Source organism: Mus musculus, chromosome 17 (genome assembly GCF_000001635.26).
Source record: "Mus musculus strain C57BL/6J chromosome 17, GRCm38.p6 C57BL/6J".
Classification (NCBI taxonomy): Eukaryota; Metazoa; Chordata; class Mammalia; order Rodentia; family Muridae; genus Mus; species Mus musculus.
This window is the reverse complement of record NC_000083.6, coordinates 47890734-47914489: the sequence shown is the minus strand read 5'-3', so window position 1 is coordinate 47914489 and position 23756 is coordinate 47890734. Positions and strand designations below refer to the sequence as shown.

Sequence of the window (23756 nt, the reverse complement as noted above, 5' to 3'; positions counted from 1 at the left end):
GGACTGTGGGGAAGAGAAGAGGGTCTGGGTATGGTGGAGGCAGTCAGGGATCGGGAGTAGAAGGGCTGTGACTAAGAAGGGTGAGATGCACTTGGAGGTCTGGACCCAGCATTAAGGCCTCTCAAGAGGCTGGGGCAGGACAGGCACACATTTAAGGCCTGTGTAGGTTACAGAGTCAGTTCAAGGCTAGCCTTGGCTTCCTTAGAGAAATCCTGTGTCCTGCTTTAGAGGGGAAATGTTTTTTTGTTTTTTGGTTTTGTTTTTTTTTTTTTTTTTTTTGAAGGGTTGATGTCATAGCTCAGTGGCAATAATACCCTTGCCTGGACTACCTAAGAACCGAGCCTCTGTCTCCAGTACCATAAGGAAAGAAAGACAGAGAGACACATAGAATGACAGACACACAGAGAAAATAAAATACACTGTGCTTTGGAGGCCTTACTGCTTAGCTCAGAAGTCACCTGCAGGAGGCCTTTCCAGAGTGCCACACCCTGTTGGGGCACCCATCCTTCCTTTCCATGCCTAACATAATAGTGGCAGAATGGAGGGTGTGTGTGAGTGTGTGTGTGTGTGTGTGTGTGAGTGTGAGTGTGTGTGTGTGTGTGTGTGTGTGTGTGAGAGAGAGAGAGAGAGAGAGAGAGAGAGGTGTGTGTGTGTGTGTGAGAGAGAGAGAGAGAGAGAGAGAGAGGGGTGTGTGTGTGTGAGAGAGAGAGAGAGAGGGGTGTGTGTGTGTGTGTGTGTGTGTGAGAGAGAGAGAGAGAGAGAGGTGTGTGTGTGTGTGAGAGAGAGAGAGAGAGAGAGGTGTGTGTGTGTGCGAGAGAGAGAGAGAGAGAGAGAGAGAGAGAGAGACAGTTTCTTCACCCTGGCTGCATTTGTAGAATTCTGCAAAGCTGTTTGAGGTACCCGTGCCTGCACTACACTCTGCAGGGTCTGATTTAACTGACCATGGGTGAGGTGAGGAAGAGACATGGATTGTTTTTAAGGCTCTTCCATCCCTCGGCAGAGCTTTAAGCACCTTTGTTTGCTTAGGATTCGTTTCACTCCGCCGAAAGCCAAGGCTGTGTTTTCTTCACCTCTGTTTGCCAAGATTCCCACTGCATATACCCAGCATCAGCTGCAGAACAAGGCCCACTCCCACCTCTGTTCCAGGGGCTTGTGCACACTGCACAGGCTTAGGGTTGGGTGGGTCCTTGTGTAGAGCCGAGACTGTCTCGAAGAATGAGCTGTGAAGATTGGAGGGAAGCGGCCCCCAGAGGTTTTTGAGCCTTCAGGAGGAAAGGCCAAACTGTGCCAGTCAGTGGACACATGGAATCAAGAGCTTTAAAGGCACACTGTTAAAGAGCCGGGCAGAGATGGCGCACACCTTTGATCTGAGCACCTGGGCAGTGGAAGCAGGAGAATCAAGAGTTGAAGGTCATCCTCAGCAGAATTGCCAGTCAGTAGGGATTATACAAGACCCTGTCTCAAAACCTCGGTGTCTTTGTAATCCCAGCACTGGGACAGTCAGGAGGATGGTGGGAGTTCCAGGCCATCCTGGTCTACCTAGTAAGATCAGGTCACCGAAAACAAAACCAAACTGAAGAGCAGAGAAGATGAAGGCAAAGAAGAAATGATTGTAGCTTCTTCTAAGCAAGCTGTAGAGAATCCTGTTCTCATAAGTGAAGGGAGGTAACACCCAGGTCTCAGACTCTGGGGTTAACGAAATTAATTCTGTGGATTTGAGAGAGAGAGAGAGAACTTGTTATGTAGACCAGGCTGACCCTAAGTTTCCAGTGACCCTCTTGCCTCTGCCTTCTAAGTGCTTGCATTACAGGCTTGTGAAGCCAAACCTGAGTGGTTTTTGTTTTTTTTTTTTTTTTTTGTTTGTTTGTTTGTTTGGTTGGTTGGTTGGTTTTTTTTTTTTGTTTTGTTTTTTTGTTTTTTTAAGACTGGATCAAACTGTGCAGCTCAGGCTAGCCTAAAACTTCAGCCTCCTGCCTCAGCCTCCCCAGTGCTGTGATTTTAGGCATGTAGTACCACACCAAGATGCATCCCTCCCAGGATATTTTACCTAGATGTCTGATGCTTTTAGAATTAGAAAAAAAAAATTTTTTTTTTTTTCAAAACAGGGTTTCTCTGTGTAGCCCTGGCTGTCCTGGAACTCACTCTGTAGACCAGGCTGGCCTTGAGCTCAGAAATCCACCTGCCTCTGCCTCCCAAGTGCTGAGATTAAAGATGTGCACCACCACTGCCAGGCTGAAAATAAAATATTTAAAACTTAGGAGAGGACCATCCACCACAGTGCTTCCTGGCTCAGTCAAGGGCTGTATGGGTGAGGTGACCTTTTTTTTTTTTTTTAAAGATTTATTTATTTATTATATGTAAGTACACTGTAGCTGTCTTCAGACACTCCAGAAGAGGGAGTCAGATCTCGTTATGGATGGTTGTGAGCCACCATGTGGTTGCTGGGATTTGAACTCCGGACTTTCTGAAGAGCAGTCGGGTGCTCTTACCCACTGAGCCATCTCACCAGCCCCGAGGTGACCTTTTTAATGCGCTATCCTTGCCTTGCCCCTGAGAGGCCTTGAATGGTCCCTAGAGTTGGGGGGTGGGGGGCAGGTAGCTCTTAAAGTGCCACATGTCATTTATGGAGGACCTTTGGCTTGGTGCTCAGGCATAGGTGGGTGGAGAAGCTGAGATGCGGGCTTCTGATCCACAGATGAGACGTTCCCGTGCTCTAGGAGGAGAGGGACTTGGGGACAGGGTGCTATTTGTTGCAGGGGTGAAACCCAGGGTGTTGTTCATTGTGAACAACTGCGATATCACTGAGCTGGACCCTTGGCACTGAGTGGCATTCTACTTATGGGTCCTCCCTTAATTTTTCTCAAAAGCTTAACAGAGGACGAAAGGGGCTGGGTGAACTTTTAAGCTACCACAGCATTTTGGGAGTCCTAGGAACTGCCTTCCTCTGATGGGCTCCTTCTTGTATGATGTCTTATTTGAGGCTGAAGATCCTTGGAGAGAAAAGTTTATCAGTCCCATATTAGAGATCTGGACACCAAGGTTCGGACTGGTAACCTCCCTGTTCCATGTCATGAATCCTGCCAGGAAAGGGTTAGCAGCTGTAGGATGGCAAAGGACTGGCTGCTGGTTGATGAGGCTGCTGTGCTGAGCCCTCCCTACCCCCAGTAGCCTGCAGCCAGCGAAGGTCAGAGATGCATTGAGAGAGGCCGTGCCTGGGTCCTTGACTTGAGACGTACACTCCACTGTCTGTAGGACCAAGGTCGATGACTCTGAAAAGCTATTTGCCATCTCTTTCCTATTAAAGGTCCGTTAGTAGGGTAATCAGAAAGAAAGGACCTAGACCCTTAGGCAGGTCCCATACTGTAACCCTTGTCATACACTTGCGTGTCTTTGTATGTGCCTAGGAAATGTCACCATGTCAGACCTGTAGCCCTAGAAAGGTCTGAACCCAGTAGGCTCTCTTTTGGGAAATGAAGGCCTTTGCGTGTGCTTTTGGAGCCTACACACCAGAGTCTGCCTGGCCAGGCCTGCTCATCCTTCCTGTTACGCCTACACGCACTTCAGCAAAAGAGGCCTTCCCTTAAATGGAGTCTACCTTTAAGGTAGAGAGAGCCCCCCGAAAGGGCTTTCATATGCTCTAAAGACACTTGTGTATGTATGAAAGTCTCGAGGATTAAAAGCATTATATATATTTAAATCAGAGCACTGTTTATTCTACATACCCATGTCAGATAGGATCCATCGCAGCTGAGAGTGGCCGTTTCTGTGTCTTTATCATTTGTCTCCTCTCCTGGGAACATGAGCTCCGAACTGCAGGCTGATGCCTACCCTCTATGTGCCCAGCCTGGTACACGATTGCTGCCCAAATGCTTTTTGAGATTATGGGTGAAGTATCGTTACTAGTGCAAAATCCTTACTCCTGGCTGGCTAGCCACACCTAGGGGGAGAGAACCCCCACAAGTGGCCATGCTTTCAGAGATAGACAGGAAAATGGGATGGGGGGCGGGAGACCTTTACTGCTGCCAGATGCCTTGGCTGAGCTGAGTCCTTTCTTTCCGGTTTCAAGCTCGTGTGGCTAGATCTAAGGTTTTTGTTTAATTGGACCCTAAGTGCTTGTTGAGTGAATACATGACCTTAATGGTCCATCAGATTATTTGGACCATGGGCAAGCCTTTCACTGACGTTTGTGCAGGTCCTCAGAGCCCTACTGCCTCAGAGAAGCAGGTCAGAAGCACTGGGGACATTTAAGCAATACAAATTACCATCCTAGAATTAGCCTCTCCGATGGTGCTCACTACAAGCACACTGAGGGTTTGTTTCATTCCTGGGTTCCTTCCCCTCTATGGTATGAGGTTTTATCTGTCCCCTACTGCAATCAGCCTCCTGGGCTCCTTTTGGAGTTTTAAGTAGACGACATTACTCGCCCCAAGTGCGTTCAGCAAGTTTGTGTGAGCGACAGGGCCGCAGCGAGACTTAGTGTCAGGTTCTCCATAGGGCCACGTTCTGCTTGGGGGCCACCAGGACTCTGGGTACAGGTGACCTGTGGCCACGCCCCCATCAGCCCCCCCCCCCCCCCAGCTGCCGTTGTGCGTGCTGCTCCCCCGCGGACGAGCGCCCTGAGATCCGTGCTGAAGCCGCTCTGTCCCCTCCCTCCTTCCCTCCCCCGCGGGTAAACTCCGGGCATCCATCAGTCTGTTAATTGCACTAATTAGAGATCGCGGAGGTGTTAATTGGAAAACCCTGGTATTGTGCCTGTTTGGGGGACGAAAACGTCAATAAAAATTAATTGATGAGTTGGCAGGGCGGGCTGCGCGGGTTCGCGGCGAGGCGCAGGGTGTCGTGGCAAATGTTACGGCTCAGATTAAGCGACTGTTAATTAAAACGCAATGGTAATTAATACTCCCCACGCCATATGGGCCCGCGAAAAGGCACAAAAGGTTTGTCCACGTGTGGGGCTCTGGTGTCTTTTCCTCTCCGCCTCCCTAAAGCACCCCAGGCTCGGAGTGCCCTTTTGGCCCCTAGCTAGGTGCAACTCGTCACTTCCGGCAGGGAGGGGACAGGGCGGACCCTGGCTGGTTCAGAGAAGGCGTTACTGCCTTCGTTCCCGCTGGGGTGCGTCATAGAGGCAAAAGCCTCAGGGAAAGTGGGAGCCCCCAGATGGCCGCAGAATTCCCCAAAGCGGAAGAAGCGGCTGTAGCTTTGACCTAGCATCTTCCCGACGATGCCTGCTGGAGCCCCGGCCTGGCCATGGTGTCTTAAGTGGCTGGACTTTACCAAGGGAATCTGAAGAATGGGAGACTAGGGGGCCTCCAAATCCTGGATCATGCCTCATCCAGCTCCACACACCGTCTAAATTGCCCTCCACTGCCCATAACGCGTGGCGGGAGAGTGGTCTGGGAATGCTGGGGTGGGAGAAGCTTAGTCTTAGCAAACTTTAAGGAATTTGAAAAGGATTGGTGTCCATTTCATATTGACTTTTTGAGGGAGGGATACACAGGGCCTGCTGGCTGCTAACTTATGGTTCAGCTCAGGTTGGACTTGAACTCCTGATCCTCCTTTCTGACCCTTCTTGAGTGCTGAGATTTCAGAAGCACACACCAAGCTTAGGGGGTGGGGAGATTATTGTATGAGGAGTAGCCGAGTGGCTTACCCAGGGCCACACAACTGGGACTAAATGGTTTAGTCTCAGCTTGTACTCTTCTGTGCAGCTGCAGACGCTGAGTTACACACATTGTTGCGGGAAGGGGTGACTCTGTATTTACAGGGAGCAGGAGTATGTGAAGTCAGTAAAGTGGGAGTGTAGGAATGAAGGGGTGCCCAGAGCAGCCATGTTGGGTGGAGCCTTTAGGATAAGCGACTACAACTGTGCATCTAGTAGCCTCCTGGTGCCTCCCAGGGGCACCCAAATATCATGGTAGCTTCACATTCACCAATTGCCCTGGGGACTTTTGCCGCCCCTCCCTCAAATCTTAGGAGCTCCTGAAACTACTTTCTCATGGGGAGAAGGAAACTGAGGTCCAGAGATGTAGGGAGGCAAAGGGCTCTTGACTGATTTGTGATGGAGTTTAGGCTGCCATCTCTCCTAGTGATTTGCCCCCACGCGCCTCCTTGTTCCTAGGCACTGGAACAAAGCATATCCCAGCACCCCATCCCACTGAACCCTCAAGCTGGCTGGGCCCCAGACACCAGTGCCTGTTCCCCCACAGAACAGCAAACTCCCTGTCTTACTTACAGCATCCTGCAGAGAGGTGGGTGGGAGTCCTGAGGCTGTCTGCTGTTGGCATGCTCAGCCTTAGAGGGCAGGTGTCCCAGGGCACAGGTGAGGATTCCTAGAGGGCCTGGAAGTTCCTGCCATGCAGGTTTGAGGGGCTGCTGCTTGTGGGTGGGTGGAAGCCTAGAAGGAGTTACATTAGGGGTGTGTCAGCGGGCAAAGGCCCCGGGAGAGGGCAGAGCACTCCATAAGGGAATGGCTGCTATTCATCCATTCACCCTGCAGAAATGACTTTTCAAATGCGTATAATCTCAAGCATGCAAATGAGAGGTTTGCTTCACCCTGTTCAATTCGAGTGATCAGCCCTTGCCTAGCTATTATTACATGGCACATGGCCACAATTATGTTGTTCACTTGGTTTTGCTAGACCCCTCCCCGCTCCCCAGAACTACAGGATAGAGGGGACGGAGGGGACGGTCTGTTGGCATCCTCCTCTCTCTCATCCTCCCTTTGCAAAACTTGCTGTCAGAGCTACAACTTCATGTTCCCATGAAGGTTAGAAGGGGACCACTTTCCCTTCCCTGGGAGAAGTAGCTGCCAGATTCTCTTTGCTTTCTCCTCTGTGTGCTTACACCCCTGAGGCTCTAGTCTTTGTCCCCTGGGGCCCAGGAGTTCTCAGATCTCAGAGCAGCTAGTCTGGGATTCTGAGCTGGCAGCTGCTCTCTACCCCAGCAGGGCTGGAATCGGAGGAGCCGGAGAGCTGAGTGGGCAGTGCACTCCCCGCTGTCTTCCTATTTCTTCGCACCCCATCTGAGGCACAGGCCTGGGGGGGTGTTGCTCCTGTAGTTTTCGGGGTAGGTGGTTTCAGGAGAGGGGGGCTGAAGCCCTGTGCTGTGGCGGGTGGAGGCCAGAGCCCACCCCATCCATCATTTGGCAGCTACTAGCCCTGGGGCTGACACCGCCATTAAAGGCTTGGAACTGAGTGCTTAATCTCTTCCAAACCATCGCCCCCACACCCTAACCCTGCTCTAGCTCCTCTCAGAACTCAGGAGTGGGAGCTGCCGAGGAGAGAACACAGTGAGGCTGAGGCCACCTCAGCAGTATGTGGACCCCTCTCCCAACCCTACAAGAGACAATCCAGAGTCAAAACCTGAGAGGGTCTCCAAAGCCATAGTGTAGACTCTCTGCACCCCCAATGCCCCATCCCACCCCACCCCCACACACTCTGCTTCCGGCAGGGATAGAGACTGAGCGAGTGGCCGGGGAGGGAGAGGAAGGCTTAAATGTAGGGATGAGAGGAGGGGGCTTCTGAGAGCCTCCACCCTGGAAAGAGGAGTAAGTCAGCTCCTTCCTATTGGCTGAGAGAGTCAGCGGGACCTGGTGGGCTTCTCCAGTCATTGCCTGGATGCACACGTGTGATGGATCGCTGTCTGACATCCCGCAAATCTTTAACTTCTCTGACCTCATCATCTCTGCCCTCACAGCTATGTAGTTGGAGAATGGCTGACTTGGGGTGGGGGAGCTTCTTTAGGCAGGTGCTTTGATTGTCTGGAAAGGACTCCAAGAGATGAGGACTAAATACTTTGGGCAGACGAGGAAACTGAGATCTAGGGAGTTTGAGACATACGTTAAGCATCAATCCATAGTGGGTACCGACTGTTCCCTTTAGGGTGGTTTTTCGTGGGGTAATAGAATCTAGAGTTTGAGAAGAAGTTTGCGTCTGTGTGCCTGTGTGTGTGTGTGTGTGTGTGTGTGTGTGTGTGTGTGTGTGCGTGCCCGTGAGTGTGGTGTGGTGTGTGTAGCGAGGCAGGTCTTACTGTAGAACTCAGGCTCGTCATGAACTTGTAATGCTTCGGCTGCAGGAATGCACCTGAGGTTAAAGGCATCCACTCGCTCCTCTAGCTTCAGAGTGGCTTTTATACTAAATGTCTCCCTTCTGAGGACTTCTGCAACCAAAGGAAGGGAACTCAGCCATCCCTGCCCCTCCCTGCTGTTCCCTCCTCCAAACACATCTCCCTGGAGAATTTACATTCTCCATCTTACCCCTGTCTAAGGAAGGGGGGAGTTAGGCCTTGACCCTTATGCTTTGGGTAAAGGCATGGCTTTTAATTAATTTGCTCATTTGGGCTTTTTAGTTTTAACATTGTGTGTGTGTGTGTGTGTGTGTGTGTGTGTGTGTGTGTGTGTGTGTGTGTTTCGAGATAGGGTTTCTCTGTGTAGCCCGAGGCTGTCCTGGAACTTGCTCTGTAGACCAGGTTGGCCTCAAACTCAGAAATCTGCCTGCCTTTGCCTACCACGTGCTGGGACTAAAGGCATGTTTTTGTTTTTGAGGCAGGGTCTCCTGTAGCCCAGGCCAGCCTGGAGCTCCTCCTACCACACCTCCCAAACTGAAACTGAGATTTTTAACATGTGACAGGTTTTTCCTTCCTTCCTTCCTTCCTTCTTCCTTCCTGCCTGCCTGTCTGCCTGCCTGCCTTCCTTCCTTCCTTCCTTTCTTCTTCCTTCCTTCCTTCCTTCCTTTCTTCCTCCTTCCTTCCTTCCTTCCTTCCTTTCTTCCTCCTTCCTTTCTTCTTCCTTCCTTTCTTCCTCCTTCCTTCCTTTTTTCTTCCTTCCTTCCTCCTTCTTTCCTGCCTTTCTCCCACCTTCCTTCCTGCCTTTCTTCTTCCTTCCTTCCTCTCCCCTACCCTCCATTTACATAGTGCTGGAAATGGAAACCAAACCCACACTCTATCCTTGAATTACATGGGGTGAGGCTTGCTAGGAAATCCAACTTGCCAAGCCTTTATCTAAGCCGATACCCCCCAGCCTCTGTTTTCCCATCAGTGAAATGGGTGTTAAGTACAGACCTCACTGGGCTGGTGAGGAGGACTCAGTGGGCTGGTGAGGAGGACTCCTGGGCTGTGGGTAGTAAGAATAAGATATGGGCTGGAGAGATGCCTCAGCAGTTAAGAGCGCTGACTGCTCTCCCAAAGGTCCTGAGTTCAAATCCCAGCAACTACATAGTGGCTCACAACCACTTGTAATGAGATCTGACGCCCTCTTCTGGGGTGTCCGAAGACAGCTACAGTGTACTTACATATAATAAATAAAATAATTTTTTTTTAAAGAGAAAGAGAGAGAGGAAGGAAGGAAGAGAGAGAGAGATTGAGAGAGAGAGAGAGACAACAGCTACTCTGGTGGCTGGGCTAAGGACTTAAGATTTGAAAGTGGGTAGTGGGCCCAGGATCCCTTCCGTAGATGAGACCTGAGGCTTAGGACAGCTGGAGTCCTGTGTTGTTTAGGGCCTTCTGTTGACCTGGGGAAAGCAGCCCCTGCCCCCAGGGAACTCCGTATCTATGTAAGAACAAAGGCAAGGGCCGTTTACTGGTGGAAAAGGAAGAGATTTGTTAGGTCCCAGCTATAAGGAGAGACAGAAACAGGTTTAGGACCCTGAGGGAAGAGGCATGGGCTCACCTCCTACCCTCCCCCCATCTAGTCTTACTGGAAGGAGGAAATGGGAGTTTACAGGGAAGGAGCCTCAGCTTCAATATGATGCTGTCTGCCCCTTAACCAGGCCCCTAAGGAGGGGGTGTCACTAAGAGGATCTCAGAAGGAGCTTCTGGGAAGTTGAGGAAAAGACACCCCAGAACCGGAGTGGGTGAGGTGGGTGATGGGTGGGGCCAGCTTTCAGTTGCAATCCCAGGTAGAACCTGCCCTGCCCACGTATTCTTGAGCCTCAGCCCCTCCCCCATGTCTCTTCTCCAGGTCCCGATTGAGCGGCAATGATGGTGGAGTCTGCATCGGAGACAATCAGGTCGGCTCCGTCTGGTCAGAACGGCGTGGGCAGCCTCTCTGCGCAGGCTGATGGCGGCGGTGGGGCCGGGACCGCGGGCACGGCCCCGGCTGCCGGTAGGGATGCCTCAGGCAGGGAAGCAGCCAGCGGAGGAGCCGACAGCAATGGCGAGATGAGCCCCGCGGAGCTTCTGCACTTCCAACAGCAACAGGTAGGAGGAGGCTGACCTCCGCAGGCCTTTATCCCACATCCTCTGGGTCACTCGGACATCACTGCTCTGTTCCCCCAGAGCAGCCTGGCTTTTCGATCCGTGAGAAGGGCCAGCCTCCAGGGACTTCCCCGTGTGTCTCCTATTCTGATGGCTAGCCCGAGCCTGAGGAGCTCTAAGTGGTACTGCGAGCCCAAGTTTATGGAGTTTGAAATAGTCCCAGCAAAGCCATAAGGACCGACAGGCGCCTGGGCAGCAGGCTTTGAAAGTCTGTTTTGAGTGCGTGGGTGTCTTGGCTCTTGTAGGCACGTGGCTGGGAAACTGGCTGTATTAAGAAGGGTTGGGAGAGGTGCTGCGCACACTGGAATGTCTTTATTTCTACTTTGAGCTATCTGCCATTCCAAGTCTGCCTAGGTCCCTGAACCATGCTGTGAAGAGGTTGAACTTACAGGCACCAGTGGCCAAAGTATCTGCAAGAGGTACTAGGAAAGGAAGGGAAAGGCAGTTCCATACATACATACATGCATGCATACATACATATATACTTATTAAGATTTATTTTTATATTTTTAATTATGTGTATGTCTACATTTTGCACACGGTATGCACTGTGAGTTCAGGTGCCTGTAAAGGCCGTAAGTGTCAGGTACCAAGGAGCTGGAATTTGGAATTATCAATGGTTATGAGCCACCTGATATGGGTGCTGGGAATCGAACTCAAGCCTTGTGGTTGAACAGCAAATATTCTTAACTGCTGAGCCACCTCTCCAGCACTGGCTCGTATGTAAAGGCTCACAGTAGGAACCCAGTCTGTTCCCTTTCCTCTTCTATCCTATAATCTCCACCCTGAAGGGCAGGGCTCCAAGAGTTCAAGCCAGGCCTCTCTGAAGATGCAGAGGCATTAGATGGAGAACATAGTTATAAATGAATGGAGCCACTAGGTCCCAGCTCCGCCCAGGGGTTAGGATAGAGGGGATCATGCTTACAGAGTTCAGAAGAATCAGCCAGCCAGCCCTAGTCTTGGAGCCTTGTCTAATTTTGCCTCTTGAACTATTGCTGGTGGCCTGGCCCTTAGGGAAAAGCAGGGACAGGAGAACCCCACATGTGCCCTATACCATCCTCCTCTGCTGTGCAGCCAGGGCCTTCATGCCTCCTCCAGCCTTCTCTCTAACCCAGGCTCCTCAACCACACCACACCACATCCCCATTATACCCAAGACTTGCACTAGAAGCAGCTTACTGGTGCTTCAACTAATCAGAGGGCTTCAAAGCAGGGACAGAAGGAACCTGTCCTCAGTCTCAGCCGGCACCTTCATCAGCCGTATGACCTCGGCCACTAAAATACTGAGTTCTTAGGACCAGAAGCCGACAGATATGACACTTGTTCCAGTAGGTAGGAACTTAAAGGGTTCTGTGAGTGCTGCTTGCATATGTGTGCTCCTTGTGGGGGGAGGGGGTCAGAGATGGATTTAGGGTGCCTGCCTTAATCACTCTCCATCTTTGTGCGTGTTTTTTTTTGTTGTTGTTGTTTTTGTTTGTTTGTTTGTTTCTGTTTGGTTTGGTTTAAGACAAGGTCTTACTATGTAGCCATGGCTGGCCTGGAACTCAGAGATCCTGCCTCTGCCGACATTAAAAGAGTAAGCCACCACACCTGGCATCTTTTGGGGGGGGGGTGAGACAGGGTTTCTTTGTGTAGCCCTGACTGTCCTGGAACTCACTCTGTAGACCAGGCTGGCCTCGAACTCAGAAATCCACCTGCCTCTGCCTCTGCCTCCCAAGTGCTGGGATTTAAAGACGTGCACCACCACTGCCCAGCGGCATCTTATTTTTTATGTAACATTTGTGAAAGTGTGTGTGTGTGTGCGTGCATGGGTGCACGTGTATATGCAATGTTCATATGCCACTGTGCATTCATTTATGAAGCTTCAGAGAGTTCTTTTCTTCCACCATGTGTGACTGAGGATCAAAGAGTCCTCAGGGATATATGGTCCTTGGGAGTGGGTGGGCAATCTCCTCTCCCTTCTTAAGCAGTCACTGTGGGAAGCAACCCACCGAGTCTGTGCTTTCTGATGGATGGAGCAGAATCACACACACACACACATATATACACACACATATATACACACACAGTATATGTATATGTATATGTATATGTATATGTATATGTATATGTATATGTATATGTATATGTATATGATCACCAAATGTGGGCTGGAGAGGTGACCCAGCAGTTAACATTTGTTGCTCTTGCAGACTTAGGCTTCATTCACAGTACCGGTATGCAACTCAATTATCTCCAACTCCAGTCTCAGGGGATTTGGTGCCCTCTTCTGGCCTCTGTAGGCACCTGCACTCAATATAAAATACACATAATTAAAAATAAATATTAAAAAGATGTACCCCTAGAAGTTTCCGGAGGCCACATGATTCATAGCGCTATTTTTGGACCTCACCACATCTCTTTGCAAAGAGATCTAGGCACAATTTCAATTGTGCCCTGCAGGTTAGAACAGCCACCTAAACTGGAAACTTTCATTAAAAATAAATAAATAAATAAAACCCTTGGGGACAGCAAAATGACTAAGGCTTGCCACCTAGCCTGACAGCTTGAGTTCAATTCCTAGGACCCACAAGGTAGAAGGAACAAATTGACTCTAAAAAGCTGTCTCCTGTGCTCCACACGTGCACTGTGGCTCCTGTACACACATACATACTCACAAAATAAGTAAATACATAAAATGTAATTTCCAAAAGCAAAATAGAAAGCTTGCCACGAGGCATAAACACAACCCTCTGGGTAACTGGGGAGATGTTTGGGTGAGAGAGACAGAATTGTCCGTACTGATCAAGTTTCTGGGCTCTGCCCTGGACAGAGGCCACGACTTCCCATCACAATTCCACGGTCCAATTGTTCCTGTTTGTCTTAAGTACCAAAGTCCTGGAAAATCCTGTATTGGCTTCTTCACAAATAAACCAGGATGGGGATTTGGAGGCCGGCAGCAGAGGTCCGTTTTATCCATTTGGGCTCACCGTGGGCGAAGAGCCCAGGCCCAAGGAAAATATGTGAGATTTTTAAAAAAAAAAAAAAAAAAAAAAAGGAAGAAAGAAAGAAAGAAAGTTTCATTGGCTCTAAAACTATGAAATTTTCAAGTAAAGTGAAACCATAGTCTGAGGGTTGTTCTCCCACTTCTAACAGACAAATGGAGGCTGTGCCCCCCCCCCCCCCGCCCCCAATACAGATGTTATTATTGGTGGGGTAAGCAAACTGGAGAAAAGGAAGTTGCTCTGTTGGGTCTTACCCGCCTTTCAGCCACAAGCAGGAAGTCTCGGAAGACAGCTTTTGGATTCACCCTGTCGTTAAATGTCATTAAGTTACCTTGCCCTCCCTGGGGAGGGGGCCATGTCATTCCCACATCATGGAAGGCAGCACTGACAAGCTTCCGGGTGCCTCCTTCAGGGCTGAGCCCTCCCTCCTCGTGGCTCCCACTACAGGCACCCAGTCACCTACCTGCCTGTGGAAGGAAGAACTCACACACAGTAGCTGCTAAACACATGTGTGAATGCTTGGTGAGCAAGAATACTTCTTGCTTGGCTGTAAGGGTCTCTCTCTCTCTCTTTCTCTCTCTCAAGATTTATTTATTTTATGTATACGAGTGTACTGTAGCTGTCTTAAGAAGGCATCTGATTCCATTACAGATGGTTGTGAGCCACCATGTGGTTGCTGGGAATTGAACTCAGGACCTCTGGAAGAGCAGTTAGTGCTCTTAACCGTTGATCCATCTCTCCAGCCCTGTAAGGGTCTCTTAAACAAGAAAAAGATGCAAGATCCGTGACACGATGAGTCGTTTGCTGAGTAAGCCCAAGCCCCAGAGGCCATAGTGGGAGAAGAAAGTTATCCACGCGCTTACAGCGTGGCACCTGCGCACCGGCTGCACGTACATACACACTAACAGTAAAAATTAAAGAATGCAGAAAACAAAAGTAACTGTAAAGCCAAGTGTAGTCACACATGCTAATAATCCCAGCACCCAGGAGGCTGAGGCCAGAGCATCTCAGGTTTAAGAACAGTCTGGGCTACTTGGCGAGACCCTGGTCAAACCTCAGTGGTCCTGGGGCTCTGGAGATGGCTGAGTGGAGACAGTACATGCATGAGAACCTGAGCTTGGATCCCTGGCACCCACGTACATGTTGGGTGTCATGGGACAAACCTGTAATCCCAGCATAGTGTGTTTTTGGGTGACAGAGAGAGGAGTCCCCGGATACCACTGGCCATTTAGTCTAGGTGAAACTGTAAGTCCCAGGTTCAGTGAGAGACACTGTCTCAAGAAGGGGAGGATCCATAGGGGCCTGGGGGTTGATACAATGTGAATACATTGTATACAGGTCCATCACCCTTGAAGAATAGCTGGATGACATTTAAAACACTAATGTGGTAAAGCAGTTGAGGTAGATATCCCACTGTCAGCCGCTGACCTCAACACAGAAACCTGCACAGGTGAGCAGGCAGGCACACCCATGTAAACACACACACACACACACACACACACACACACACACACACACACAGAGGTGCACAAGCATCTCTGCAGAGCACAGTGGTACATGATGAAGTAGAGACTGGACACTGAATCCCTGTGTCAGAAAAAGGAGCACAGGGAGGGAGGCTCTGCCCACTGCCCTAGGAGGCCACTCTTAGTGCCTGCTTAGAGGCAGAGGCTTGACAGAATAAGTCTGCAGGCCACATTTTGTCATCTTGCCTTCCAGGGTGTCCCATCCCTGATCCCTTTTTTGTGGGTCCCTGTCTGTCTGCTGTGAGTAAACAAATCTAGTCCTGGCCTTTAAGAGTAATGAGTTGAGAGACAGCCAGACAGGGCTGTCAGACATCAGGCGGTGGCAGGACAGAGCAAACAGTGCTGAAGAGGGCAGCCACGTCACTTCAGAGCAAGAGCTGGTGCTCCATCTCCATGCAACCACAGGCTGCGACCTTGTTTAAACAGAGGTGAAGGGGTGACCCGGCTTAGCTGCCAGGCCAGTTCTGGCTGCACAGAGTCCCTTGCTACCTCATTTCAGTATTTCCCAGAGCCTTTATTAGTAACAGAGCCACTGGCATGCCAAGCTCTGTTGTCACTCTGGGGCTCTCCTCACATCAACTGCTGTGCTCTGTGGAGACTCCATCCTGTGAAGGTGGTGTGGGAGGACCACAGACCTTTGGGATCCATTAGCAGAAACACTAGCACAGTTGGTAGAGCGCTTGCCCTGCATACCTAGTGCCATGGGTTCAATCCTCAGCGTAAACTGCGCACAATGTCACAGGCCTATAGCACCTGGACTTGAAAGGTGGAAACAAAAACCTAAGAAGTTCAAGGCCATCTGCCACCATATTGAGTTGCAGGTCACCCTGAACAAGTAATGGTGGAGCCTTATTTTGCCTCTGCTACTGAAAAGGCTGTGTGGAGCCACAGGTGCCCTTTGGGTTTGGGCTGTGAGAGGTGTGCCCCTGGTTTTGGAAGATTTTAGGGTCTGGTCCTGGTGTGCTGGCAGCCAGCTGGACTTGGAGCCAGGCAGGCTGAACTGGCAGGGTGGGGGATTCGGAGCCTCCGGCCACACCGAGCTGAAAGGGCTGGGCCCCCAGCCCCAGCGTTCCCATTGTCCTTGGGTTGCAGGGGTGACAGGTCAGGGAGGGTCACCAGAGGGTTGCCTAGCGTCTGGGAACTCCCCCTTCAGTTGCCACAGCAACCGGGCCAAATCCCACCCTGGTCACATCCTGTGAGGGAGATTCAAAAGGGTTGGGGGGCTCAGCACAGTAATGGGCTTTTAACTCACCCCCTCCAAAGAGAAAGAGATGGGGGGGTTAGGGAGTCAGGGGGTTGGGGGAGGGGAGAAGAAGAATAGAAAGTCTTTTCCTCCATCTGGCCCGCTTCTGCCCAAGCTACTTAGAAGGGCTGGGTGGAAAGAGAGCTTCCAGTGGGGATCAGCCCCGCCCCAGTGCACACTGGCTGCCAACAGTTGTCTGAAGGCTTCCTGCTGGTCAGGGGCCCGTGTCTTCAGGACTCCCTGCCTCATGCACTGAATTCCTCTGCTTCAGCTCTGGTCCCTGCAGCTAACTTCTCTTTGTCCAACTGGAGATGGAGCCCCTCCCCAGAGGAGCTGGGGTGTCCAAAGAGATACTACCCAGGGTACAGTACCCAAGGCACTCACTCACTGTCCCTCAGCTCCAAAAAGGCAGAAAAGGTAGAATTAGTAAGCCAAAGGTCACCCTTCTGCCAAGAGGTAGCCTGCCTCCCTTTAGGAGAAAGGAAAGGACCCAAGGCTTGGGGGAGGGACTCCCCTTTCCATGGCAGAGGATTCATCCCCACTGAGGAGGATTGAGGGGCTGGAGGAAGATTTGGGGGATCTTTTTCACCTGAAGGCAATGGGCTTATGGTAGGGTTGTGGGGGGGGGAGAATTGTATTCTAGCCACCCATAGGGCTCCCCTAAAACCTTCAGTGGGAGCTGGTGTTGCTTTGAGATGCTCTAATAGGAGCCCTGGGGGAAAGAAGGGATCTGGCAGTTTGTAGTCTAATCCCAGTCCCCTATAGAATTAGCTGGGGCCAGGCAGGGCGGAATAGACCCACTTCCAGAGAATTCTACAGCTAAGACAGAGGACCTGACTATGAACCGCCCTCTCCACCTCTGCACTTTCGGCCCTTGTTGGTGTCTAGATACCATCCCTTCAACCATTGGGACTGACATCCTGTCTCTTGCAACACTGTGACACTATGCCAAGCTGGCTCTGACTGTCACTGGGAGCTGAGCTCACCTGTGCTGAAGGATGGGGAACCTCCCAAAGACCAAGTCCTTTCTGTACTGCAGACTCCTGGCTGCTCTGCCCCTGCAGAGGCCGACCTCTGCGCGAAGAGGGAGCCCTCTGTGGAGTAGGCAGGGAGACTCGGCGACTGTACCATGACATGATGTCTCCCACCCTCGAGGGCTCTGCCTGTGTGAGCTTCGCTGGGTTTCATTTTAATGGTTCTAATTTGAGAATGTGCCGATGTCATTTTTACGAGGTTGGTGTAAAACAACAAAAAAAAAAATTTACAGCCTTTTCCAAAAAGCTTGAGAGAGAGAGAGAGAGAGAGAGAGAGAGAGAGAGAGAGAAAGGTCTCCAAGGGAAGAAAAATAGTATTACTTTGGGGGTTTTATAGTCTTTCCCACCACACGATTTTTGCCCCCCACACACACACACACACACCATTCCCCACCACCCCCCGTATAATTTCATCTTTACGTCTCTTCATTGGTGGACAAAGCCTGACTGGTCAAGAACCTGTGTCAGTTCCTGAGGTTAGTTCCCTCTGTGGTGCCCGACCCCCTTTCCCTGCACCCCCTCTCATCTGTCTGAAAAGAGTTTTGAGGAATGGGTGAGCATGTAGGAACACTTATTAGATGCCTGCTGTTTACTAGCGGGGGAGGGGGGGTGCCAGGTATCACTTTCTGCTCAAAGTCTTCCAGAGGATTCCCCCATCTCCAGTGTCGAATGAGGTGACCTTCATCCGACCGGCCTGGCATGCAGGTGCGCAAGAGGCTGAGGGAGGAAAGTCATACGCTTAAGGTTAGTCCACAAATAGCAGGATTTTGTCTTAAAAACAGAAATAGATGGGGCTAGAGAGATGGCTGAGTGTTTTAACAGCACTGACTTTCTCCTTGAGGGTTGGGGTTTGATTCTTAGCACCTACATGTTGACTCACAACTGTCTGTAATCCGATGCCCTCTTCTGACCTCTGTGGGCACCAGGCACATATGTGGTACATAGACACACATGCAGGCAAAGACAAACAAAAAAGACCATGCACACTAAGAGAAAAGACTATTAAAGATGGGCTGGAAAGATAGAAGGGGGCTGGAGAGATGGCTCAGTGGTTAAGAGCAATGACTGCTCTTCTAGAGGTTCTGAGTTCAATTCCCAGCAACTACATGGTGGCTCACAACCATCTGTAATGGGATCTGATGTCCTCTTCTGGTGTGTCTGAACATAGCAACAATGTACTCATATACATAAAATAAATTTTAAAAAAGAAAGGAAGGAAGGAAGAGAGGAAAGAAAGAAAGAAAGAAAGAAAGAAAGAAAGAAAGAAAGAAAGAAAGAAAGAAAGAAAGCAAGCAGGCAGGCTCAGTGGTTAAGGACACTGACTGCTCTTCCAGAGGTCCTGAGTTCAATTCCCAGCATCCACATGGTGACTTGTAATGGAATCTGATACCCTCTTCTTGTGTCTGAAAATATTAACAGTATAAATAAATAAATAAATAAATAAATAAATCTTTTAAAAAAATATTAAAAACAAAAACCAACAGATCAGGGACGTGACCCAGGCAAGTGAAGTGCTTGGTAAACAAGCGTGAAAACCTGAGTTCTAGTCCCTGTGCCCATTAAAAAGGTCTAGAACGTACTGTAAAGGCAGAGACCGGCAGTCCGTTGGCCAGCTAGCTCAGCCAAATGGGCAAACTCGAGATACGCTGTCTCAAAAACCAAAGGGGCGGCTATTGAGGAAGCTACCCGGTGCTGACTGTTGGCCTCCATGTGCCAGCTCACACATGTGCGATAGGCCTCCTGCTTTGCTTTTTCTACCCCGGGGCCTTTGTACCACCTGTCTCTCAGCCTTGAACACTCTCCCTGGGAAGGATTGGGGGCCTCTGTGGCAAGGAGTCTCCCTCAGAAGCCTCCGTGCAATGCTTTATGTAGCTGGCCTTCTCAGTATAGGGCTTAGCTGCCTCAGGATTGGTTTGTCTGGTAGTTGTTCGCCCTCTAAACCAGGCAGTTAAGAGTTGTTCCTTGCCGGGCAGTGGTGGTGCACGCCTTTAATCCCAGCACTCAGGTGGCAGAGGCAGGCAGATTTCTGAGTTCAAGGCCAGCCTGGTCTACAGAGTGAGTTCCAGGACAGCCAGGGCTACACAGAGAAACCCTGCCTCTAAAAAACAGAAAGAAAGAAAGAAAGAAAGAAAGAAAGAAAGAAAGAAAGAAAGAAAGAAAGAGAGAGAGAGAGAGAGAGAAAGAGAGAGAGAGAGAGAGAAGGGGGGAGGGAGGGAAGGAAGGAAGGGAGGAAGGAAGGAAAGAAGGAAGGAAGGAAGGAAGGAAGGAAGGAAGGAAGGAAGGAAGGAAGGAAGGAAGGAAAAAGAATTGTTTCTTGAACTTGACAGTGGCTCCTTCGATTCTCGGATGTGACACTCTGGAAGGGGGCCGGTGTATGTAGCATCCCTAGAGGCCTTCTGGGCTCTCCTTCACCTAAATCCAGCCTGCCCTAGACACATTCATGATCAGTGCAGGACCAGTAACGTGGCTCGGGGGCTGAAGATGCTTGCCCCGAATGCTTAGTGATCTGAATTTAATCCCTGAAGCTCACAGAACGATAGTATGGATGAGACTGAATTCCAGTTTTGTGACCCTTTTCCAGAGGCACACGAGAAAGTGTGGTGTTACTGGTTAGGGCCGCCCTCACCACCACCCGTGAACGTAATTTGCTAGTGTGGAGTCCCCCATCACCCGAGGCAGGCTCTTGTTCCTTTTCCCTGCAGAGCCCAGCTTTAGGTCTGGTGGATGCTGGCCCTGCTTATACCACTGTGTCTCTGGGTTAGGCCGGAGCCCCTTTCTGGGCTCTCCATGTTCTTTGTTGACCTATCTGACATTCCTTTACTGATAGGACATTCAGACCAATCATGGGGTCATAACCAATCATTTGGACCCCACTTGGCTCGATGCCCTCCAACACTCAAGGCTGCCAGGCAGAGGATAAACAAGGTACTCTTCCAGCATTGCCCTGAGTCCACACACACATGGAGGGGTGGGGAGGGGCCAACACAAACTGGGGTCCTCAGCCTGGCAAAAGGCTCTGAGCATCCCTGTGCCCATCTTCATCTGCATAGCCTCAGCCCAGAGGTAGGAGAGCCCTCTTCCGTGAGACTCCTTCTTTTTTTAAAATTTATTTACTTTTGTTTTATGTAAGTTGGTGTTTTGCCTGCATGTGTGAGGACGTTGGATCTACTGGAACAGGAGTTACAGACAGTTGTGAGCCACCATAGGGGTGCTGGGAATTGAACCCTGGTCCTCTGGAAGAGCAGCTAGTGCTCTTAACCTCTGAGCCATCTCTCTGGGCCCCAAGACTTTTTCTTTCTAATGCAGCCAACCCTGTTCTCAGCTCGCAGCTTCAGCCTCTGTTCGGGACGCTTGCTGGATGCTCTCTGATTCCATCCTGCTGATGACTTGCGGGTGCAAGAGGGGAGCTCAGCTCCCTTCGGGAGTTCTCAAGCTTGAGGAGGGACAGGAGAAGGGTGTGAACCAAACCTTCATTCAGATGATACCGTGCAGTAACCACAAGTACTCAGTGGAAGCTTGGTGATAATGACAATACTTTGGTTCTGCGTGCCAGGTGCTGAACTAAGTCCTTCATGTATGTTGTCCCATGTGTTTCTACACAGGACCCATGTGAAGGGCAGTTAGAGCTCACTCCGGCTTTTCAGAGGAACAGACTGAGGGTCAGGCTTTGCTAAGATCGCTCAGCATAAAGGGGGAGGGGAGAGGTCTCTGTCTCATCCCTTTTGCCAGAGTCTGTGTGCTAAGTGAACAATACAGCTCTCCCCTAGAGAAGGATAGCCTTGACCCACAAAACATAGCATAGTATGTGTTGGCTTTTTGTTTAGTTTTGTTTTGTTTGTTTTGTTTTGTTTTGTTTTGAGATGAGGTCTCTTGTAGCTCAGGCTAGCCTCAAGTGGCACATGCCTTCAATCCCAGCATTCAGGAGGCAGAGGCAGGCGGATTTCTGAGTTTGAGGCCAGCCTGGTCTACAGAGTGAGTTCCAGGACAGCCAGGGCTATACAGAGAAACCCTGTCTTGAAAAATAAAAACAAAAACAAATACAAAACCAAAAACTATATATTTAAGAATGGCCCTGAACTAACTTACTCTTTCTTTCTTCCTTTCTTCCTTTCTTCCTTTCTTCCTTTCTTCCTTCCTTTCTTCCTTCCTTTCTTTCTTTCTTTCTTTCTTTCTTTCTTCTCCTCCTCGCACCTCTTTTTTGGTTTTGGTTTTGGCTGGAATTCTCTCTGTAGACCAGGCTAGCCTCTGAACTCGAGATCCACCTGCCTCTGCCTCCCGAGTGCTGGTATTAGATGTGTGCGCCATTGCCACCGCCACCTGCATAGCCCCAAACTTTTAATCCTTGTGCCTCTACCTCCCGAGCTGAGCTTACAGGCACTTGTCACCTAGATTGGTTTTGTGTGAAGCTGGAGCTGAAACAGGTTTCATCCTGTCTCATGACAACAGCGACAACAGCTTTGTGCATGCAAGTCAAACAGTCTAGTACTTTAAGTGTGGACGGTATACAGTATTTATGGTAAGCTGCGTCCCCAGCCCACGTTTGCTTTTCAGTTCGAAGACTGAGAAGAGAAAAAGGAGACGGGGGGGGGGGGGGATTGCTCCCTAATTTTCAGCCTCATCAACCCTCCTTTATTATCCCTCAAGATTTCCCTGATGACGAACACCTTTAACCCCAGAGCTCAGGAGTCAGAGGCAGCCAGGTCTCTGAGTTTGAGGCCAGCCTCGTCTACACAAGGTGCTCCAGGGCAGCCAAGACTTCATAGTGAGACCCTGTCACAAATAAACAGAAACACAACCAAAAAGATTTCCCTGGTGGCTTGTCCTGTGTTGGGCATCTGAACAGCTTTCCTTCTCGGGGGCCATGCTTAGGAAACTCTGGGACAGCCCTGGTCCCCTTCCCCACCTCAGCCTGCTTCACCCACCGGTCCCCTTGCCTGTTCAGAGTACTAGAAGCCTAGACCTCATAGTTTTGCTTACAGCCTTGGGACCCCTTCATGAGGCCCTGTTACCTTGGGCCTTTCTTCTTGTCTTTAAAGTGAACATGGATGGTTTGTTTGTTTGTTGTTTGTTTGAGTGAGTGAGTGATCTATCTTCATACACATCCAGAAGAGGGGATCAGATCCCATTACAGATGGTTGTGAGCCACCATGTGGTTGCTGGGAATTGAACTCAGGACCTCTGGAAGAGCACTCAGTGCTCTTAACTGCTGAGCCATCTCTCTGTCCCCTAAAGTGAACATGGTTACACCTGCCTGTTCTAGCTTACTGCGAGGGGTGGAGGGTGCTCCGACCAAGTTCTTTTAGTGTCCACAAATGTATTTTGGCACTGGCCCTGTGGGCCTCTTAGCTACCCTGACATTCTCCAGAACTTGGAGACCACAAGGCTTACTGTTGAACTGGGATCAGCCTGGGCCAGCCTTCCACACTTAGCCTGGATCCCATGGATTGTGTGTGCAGGGATAATGACTTCTGTGCTGGGATGGGAAGCTCACAGCTGCTGACAATATCAGTGCACTTAAGGAGCTCGTGGCCCATGAGGTGACTTAGTCGGTAAAGGGCTTGCTGTGTAAACCCGACCGTCTGAGATCAGACCGTAGAATCCATGTAAAGGAGAAAGAGGAAAACAGACTTCACGAAGTTATTCTCTGATCCCTACATGCATACATGTATGCACATGTGCACACACATGTGGGCACACATGCACATATACATGCACATACACACACACACAATGGGTGGCTCCAGTCTGGTCAGCATCATTAAAATAGGTGAGCCTGGCTGTGAAGTCACGGCCCGTTGCTTCCATATCTCAGACTGCAGGTCCAGTGGTTCATTCCGCCCTCAGTGGCGGGGCAGGAAAGACTTTGACACTTGGCGCTTCACACTGATGGGTAAATGAAACCCAAATGAAGCTCCAGTGTCTTAGACCTGCCTTAGTTCCATTAGGCAAGCTGTGTACAAAAAGGCAGCTCGGGTCGGGGGATGCCCAAGGCTCCCAGAGCACTGTCTTCAATCAGGGCCTAGGTGTGTGGACAGCAAAGCCCATGGCATAAATAGAGCCCAGAACAGCAGTCATTGTCCACTGTGTGACAGGCCATGGCCATCCAAGAAGGGGAGCTTAGGCCACAGCCCTGGGATCTGCCACACACACCATTGGCACCTACAGTGTATTCTTTAGGTGGTAATAGGTTCCTCTTGGGTCAAGGCTGACTCTAGGCAAGCATGAGAAAGGAACTTAGTTTGTCCACCATCAGCTCCCCATCACCAGGGCAAGGCTTGCGTGTGGTGGGAAGAGGAGGGTGAGTTAGTGAATGAATGAATGAATGAGTGAGTGGGTGGGTGGCTGGGGTGCCTGGAGACACGGCACCCAGCTTCTGGTGCCTCTGCATCCTTCTCCAGTCTTTCCTCTTGCCAACCCAGCACAGTTCAGCTTTCTGCCTGCCATGGTACTTACTTCCAGTCCCCTCTGCCTCTGCCACATGCCACTTCCTGTGTGCTGTCACGCCATCGGAACACCTCTCTTTCCCCTCCTTGACCCCTGAGGAGCTGGACTCCTCCAGGACTCCAAGACTTCTCTGGGTGGCCTGCTCAGAGCTCCACAGCACATGAGGTCCTTATATGTGGGGACAGTAGCCCCTACCACCTAACCTGACCTAGCACACAGTAGGTACTTCATGCTAATGAAGGTGGGGAAGAGAAGAGAGGCAAGGAGCAGACCAG

General features: G+C 50.4%; 1 protein-coding gene across 8 annotated transcripts in view; it reads left to right on the top strand.

The window, feature by feature from the left end:
- Foxp4 (forkhead box P4) overlaps positions 1–23756 on the top strand; it is a 57500-nt gene that overhangs the window by 10143 nt on the left and 23601 nt on the right. For all 8 annotated transcript variants that reach the window (NM_028767.2, NM_001110825.1, NM_001110824.1 and 5 more), the window contains exon 2: positions 9956–10194. In NM_028767.2, coding sequence (NP_083043.2) covers positions 9973–10194 — 222 coding nt within the window. In that variant the 5' untranslated portion in view covers positions 9956–9972. The remainder of the gene's footprint in view (positions 1–9955; positions 10195–23756) is intronic.